Here is a 6047-nt window from a genome sequence, read left to right as displayed (position 1 = left end):
CGTCACATGGATGGAAATTGATTCAATTTTGTAAAAACAAAAAGGTTTTCTCATTTTTTATTTTTTAAATAGATAAGTCACTTATCTCAATCTATGTTGTGAGAAAGGTTGATCCATCAACCTTTCATTTAGTCATTTGGCAGCAAATAAAATAAAATAAAAACATTTTTTTACTATTCTTCTAATGTGAACGTTTGTTATAAAACAAAAGTCTGAAACTAACAAGTCTCCCATCTCAATAGTTATTGTCCATGTTTGACCAAGTTGCTAACTTCTTGTCAACCGTGTAGGTGCAATTTCTTCATGATTTCACACCAATTGATTGTACACCAAAACTTTTGCTTCATATATATACCTTTTAATTATATGCTATGAAGGGTTAATTTTTTAGTAGGGTACCAAACTATGGTCATTTTTTATTATGGGGTCCAAACTTCAGTTTGAATCAAAGTGGTTACCCAATTTCAATTTTGTTTTACTGGGTGATTACATGAGAGATTTCGACCTATTTTTTTGATGATATAAATGCTGAAAATTCTCTGTCAACATATGCATAGCATATTGTCCGCCCAATTGGTAATTTCATTTCAGATGTTAATAGAAATTTATAACATCAGATCATCAAAAATAGGTCAAAATCTCTCGGGTGACCATCTAGTGAAACAAAATTAAAATTGGGTAACCATTTTCATTCAAATTGAAATCTGGACCCCAAAATAAAAACGAGTCATAATTTGGTACCCTATCAAAAAATTTACTCATGCTATGAACTTTGTTAGCACATAACTTATATATTTACAATATATCAATTATTTATTATATTAATCTCTATTTAATAAGATTATATTTAAGATAAATTATTTATTAATTTATAATTTTTGTTTTGGCAAAAGCAACAATCATTGCTCCCCAACAACTTTTTTAAGGATTTACTATGTCAGGTGGGCTAACATGCGGAACAATGGCGGCATGTCAGATACACACAAAATGATATACCAGGAATTATAACCTCACAATAATAAATTCTCACTACTTTGCGATTTTTGAAAGATGGAGAATTTGACTCCTCTCACATTGGACCATAGTAAACAAGAGATAAATAGTATCATATAATATTTCGACTATGCGGATAATGTCCCATTGGACTATCCAATGCTTGTCAACCCCTATAAAATTTCAAACTAACCCAAAAAGTTTATATCCCAATTTATTTTTAAATCACAAATCAACCATTTTCTTTTTGATCTACTTTTTAGATTTCTTTCCAATAAGTCTTTGCACGAGATTTTATGTTAAAATTCCATGGTTTTTTTAAGAATTCTTTTGTACATCGCTTCTATCCTTATGTCCATATCATAGTTTTGTTCTAATTATTATTTCTTTTCACTAGTAATTAATTAGTATTCATAAACTCAATAAACTATTTTTTTAAATAATTTTAAGTTATGTTTATCATTTTTTAGTTTTAATTAGTATTATTTATCTTTATGTAATTATTCTTCTCAAAAATTTAATTTTTTATTACTATTTTATATTTAAATTAAAAATTAGATAAACCACATTGAAATTCATAGATAAATCAAAGTATATAACAAGAGAATAATTAAGCCACATGTAAAAAAAAAAAAAAATAATAATAATAATACTTGAGAAGAGTCATCATCCCTCCTGCGACCAATCTCTTGCTCCTTAATTCTACACGTCCGTATTTCTCCTTGCTAAATATCTTAACAAAGAATTATTCAAAGTCCAATTTCCACAACCACTTAGTTTGGGAAGCTCAGTCAATACATAAGACTTGTACATTTTGACCAAACTAAAAACAAAAAGAGACAAATTATATATTTATATATATAATAATAATAATAATAATCCTAACAACTTCATATCATAAAAAAAAATTAATGTTAAAAAAACCTCTTCCTCGCCTCCCATTAAAATGGCAAGAAAACTAACACCTTGTATTCTATTCATCATCCTCCTCCCTCTCATCTCTTGCACCACCTTCTCCTTCACCTCTTTCTCACCCAATGATAAATCCATCATCATCTCCAACGGTACCACCATTTCTGAAAGCTCTATAAGGCTAACTAGCAGCGAGTTCGGCAGCAACAACGTGTTCAACGGCACTGGCAGAGCTCAGTACTCGGACCTCATCCAACTCTATAAAACTTCCACCAATTCTACCACCAACTTCACCACCTACTTTCAGTTCTCCATTTTATTCACTAGCAATAACTACAACACATCTTCCGGAGGTTTTGCCTTTTTCTTATCGGCGGAGAACTCCGAAGTGCCGAACAACTTTGCCGGTGGATACCTCGGTCTCTTCAACGAAACCATTGATGGAGATCCTTCAAATCACATGCTTGCTGTGGAGTTTGACACTTACAAGAATCAATGGGATCCAAGCAACAACCATGTTGGTATTAATGTGAATTCTATTGTCTCCAAGGTTAACAAAACTTGGAGCAACACAATGACTAGTGGCGATACTTTAGCTGCCACTGTTTCATATTTGGAGAGCTCCAAAACTTTAAGTGTTCACTTGAAGGATCCTCAAGTGCCAGTAGACACTGGCTCACTTAACCTTTCATATAAGGTTGATTTGAAAGAGATTTTTGCCAGAGAAGGTGGTGGTCGGCTTCTCGGCCTCCACTGGTAATGCCGTTGTTGTCCAGAAGGTAACCATGTGGAACTTTACTTCGAGCTTGAATGATGAAAAATAATTATGAAAATATTGTAAAGTCAAAGAAGTCATGGCAAATTGGTCTTGAAATAGCTGCAGGAGTCCTTTTACTCTTGTTCATTTATCTTTGCTATAGCTGTTATAGAAGCAGATGTCATAAAGCCAATACGGAAGAAGATGAAGATGAAGAAGAAGAAGAGAATGATCTTGAGGATGAATCTATGCATGAGTACTTCACAAGAGGGACAGGACCAAAGAGATTCAACTACAAAGAACTAGCTTTAGCAACAAACAACTTCTCTGAGGAAGGAAAGCTAGGACAAGGAGGGTTCGGTGAAGTGTACAAAGGTTTCTTAACTTCTTTAAACATGGAAGTTGCAGTAAAAAAACATCTCAAAAAGATCAAAACAAGGGAGGAAAGAATATGTATCAGAAGTTACAATAATAAGCAAGTTGAGACACCAAAATCTGGTTCAACTTATGGGTTGGAGCCATGGAAGAGGAGAATTCCTCCTTGTCTATGAGTTCATGTCGAAAGGTAGCCTTGACACACATCTTTTTTCTAACAAGAGCTGCCTGCCATGGCAAGTCAGGTACAAAATAAGTATAGGTTTGGCATCTGCGTTGCTATATCTGCATGAAGAATGGGAGCAGTGTGTAGTGCATAGAGATATCAAGTCAAGTAATGTAATGTTGGATTCTGAGTTCAATGCTAGGCTTGGAGATTTATGTCTAGCTCGATTGGGTGATCATGAACGAGGACTGCAGACGACAACGGTGGCAGGGACATGGGGGTACTTGGCACCAGAGTGCTTCATTACTAATAAGGCAAGCAAGGAGTCGGATGTGTATAGCTTTGGAGTTGTGGCATTGGAGATAGCTTGTGGGAGAAGAGCAGTGGAGCATAACAATGAAGAAGATGAGGTTTCATTGGTGGACTGGGTTTGGAGGTTGAATGGGGAAGGGAGGGTTTTGGAGGGAGTGGATAGGAGTTTGGGAAGTGAATTTGAGATGAAGGAGATGAAGAGGTTGATTGTTGTGGGGTTATGGTGTGTCCATCCTGACTATGAGAAAAGGCCTACAATGAGGGAGGTGGTCTTGGCTCTTGGGTTTCAAGGGCTTGTGCCAGAGATTCCTAAGAAGAGGCCTATGCCAGTGTTTCCCAATGTTGGGGTTGCTTTGGCTGTTGATTCTTCTCATGCTAATACCCTTTCCATTACTTGTACTAGTATTGTTTCTGGTAGATAATTCTTTTTGGAGGATTTGGTAGCTGTTTCCATACGTGAGAAAATATTCTGTTTTCTTGATTGATTGTTATGTTGTATATAGACATGATTTTGTCTTGCACATCCAATTTGAACATAATATATGTAAGGCAGTCTTTCTCTAAAGCAAAACCTTCATTTACACACCATTCAAAAAATGGGCCTTTCAACTAATGGAGAGAGAGAGAGAGAGAGAGAGAGAGAGAGAGAGAGAGAGAGTGTTGATAAACTCTTTTTCCTTTTTCTTTTGGTAAAATGAGCTGAAATCAGCTAAGATACAAAAAAGAACACAAGCAAGAAAAGGAGGCAGAACTTCTTTGCGTCAGAAAGCTACAAATGAGATTAAATAAACTAATTTAAAAGAAGTTTGATATTGTAACGAAGTTTTGCAATCTCCATGTCGTCTTCGTATTGGAGAATAAGAGCGAGAAAAAATTCTTCCACCCTTTTTTGGCTTAGTCCCTAAATTGACATTTTCCCTCCAAGCTAAAGCAACCAACTTAATCTCTCTCTGGTGTTGGCCTAGTGTTAAAGCATCATCACTATCCTCCATGTCATCAAATTCACCTACGATACCTCCTGGATCATCATCATCTAGGTTAGCCAACATAGGTTCAACCTCTTTGATGCCGATTGTAGAGCATCCACCAATTTGGCCACAAGCATCGCATGGGATCCCTGGTCTAAGGTACTTGCTTGATGAGCTGAAAGCCCTCTATTGTGATATGAGAACAAAGATGAGAGTAAGGCTAGAACAATGGTTGACTCAGAAGGTTTGAAAAAGAAAGCCTCATCATGTTGCAGTATGGACGAAGAGGATGAAGAGACTGAAGAACAATGATTGGACTTTTGTTGTGTGTTCTTGGAAGTCATGGGTAGCTCAATAGACATAGGCAAGTGAGAAGTCTTCTCCTTGGAACTCAAAACCAACCTTTTTGAATCCTTGTCATGAATGCCATAAGCTTTCTCCAAGCCTCAGCATTTGAGCATTACATCATCATCGCCATTTCAAGCAAGTTCCATTGCTTGATCTTGAGACATCCCAATGGCTGTCTCCTATTGTGCTGACCCATCAACACGTGTCCTCCCAATAACATTGAGGTATCGCACATCAGAGTTTTGTGGAATTGACGTGTCGATTGGAGAATCATTGTCACCCTAATGAGATTGAGTTGCCGGAAACCAACCATAACCACGCCTATGCTTGCGATGAACTACTATCCAAGGTCTAAAATTGTCATCAAGGTCCGTCGGCACCCCCTTGGTCTCTCGATTTAACTCCACCGTGGACTGCTTAATCCCATCACTGCATGTGGTATGCATTGCCAAAATGTGACCATCAATGGCCATTTACTCACAATCTGCCTCTCCACTTGCTAAGTTGGCAAGAATAGACCCACATTGAGCTGCTCCATGGCCAACTCGGCCACACTTATAGCAAAAGACTGGGAGTTTTTCATAAAGCACCTGGCCTAACCTAGATTCCTTGTTTCAAAGGTTTGGAAAGGTCGATTTCTATGCAAAGTCGAGTGAATTTGGCTCCCGAAACACTTAGTGTATGCTCATCGATCTTAAGTATCTGGTCAAATTGAAGTTTGATGTGTTCCAACACCTTCTCATCTCAATACTCCATAGGAAAATAGTGTAATTGGATCCAAATCACCTCCATTCTAACTTCTCAAACACCGATTGGAAACCCTCTCAGCAAGGAGTCAATTGAAGCACCATACCAGCTATTGTCCATGGACCATCCCACCTGAGTGGGTCCGCCATCCCTAATGATTGACATTTGATAAAGTAAAATCCGTTCGCCATGTCAACTATGCTAAAAGTACCCAAGCCATTCCAAAGCTTGGACAGTGTTTCCCAGACCTAATCAAGTGGCTGAGATTTCCCTAGAAACTTGCCAAAAAGGGTGTTCATTCTAGCTTGAACTCAGTTTTGAAATTCTTCATCCAAACAAAATGTATCTTGATGGAGGTTTCAAATTTTTGGATGGTATCTCACTGCAAAACCGGGTGTGAATCAGGATAGTCTCCATGATTTCCACCACCAACCACCTTAGACCATGATTTAATTGCCGGCTGAGACGC

At 37.3% G+C, this 6047-nt stretch overlaps 1 protein-coding gene across 1 annotated transcript; it reads left to right on the top strand.

The window, feature by feature from the left end:
• The first annotated feature begins 1934 nt into the window (after positions 1–1934).
• LOC120270919 (L-type lectin-domain containing receptor kinase IX.1-like) lies at positions 1935–3939 on the top strand. Its single transcript, XM_039277999.1, is given in 4 exon segments — positions 1935–2617; positions 2619–2720; positions 2722–3078; positions 3080–3939. Coding segments are annotated over 4 exon segments (1995 nt in total). The 5' UTR covers positions 1935–1939; the 3' UTR covers positions 3938–3939.
• The last annotated feature ends 2108 nt before the right edge of the window (positions 3940–6047 follow it).

This window comes from Dioscorea cayenensis, chromosome 10, assembly GCF_009730915.1.
Source record: "Dioscorea cayenensis subsp. rotundata cultivar TDr96_F1 chromosome 10, TDr96_F1_v2_PseudoChromosome.rev07_lg8_w22 25.fasta, whole genome shotgun sequence".
NCBI lineage: Eukaryota > Viridiplantae > Streptophyta > Magnoliopsida > Dioscoreales > Dioscoreaceae > Dioscorea > Dioscorea cayenensis.
The sequence above is the reverse complement of the archived record's forward strand: the minus strand, read 5'-3'. Positions and strand labels throughout refer to the sequence as shown.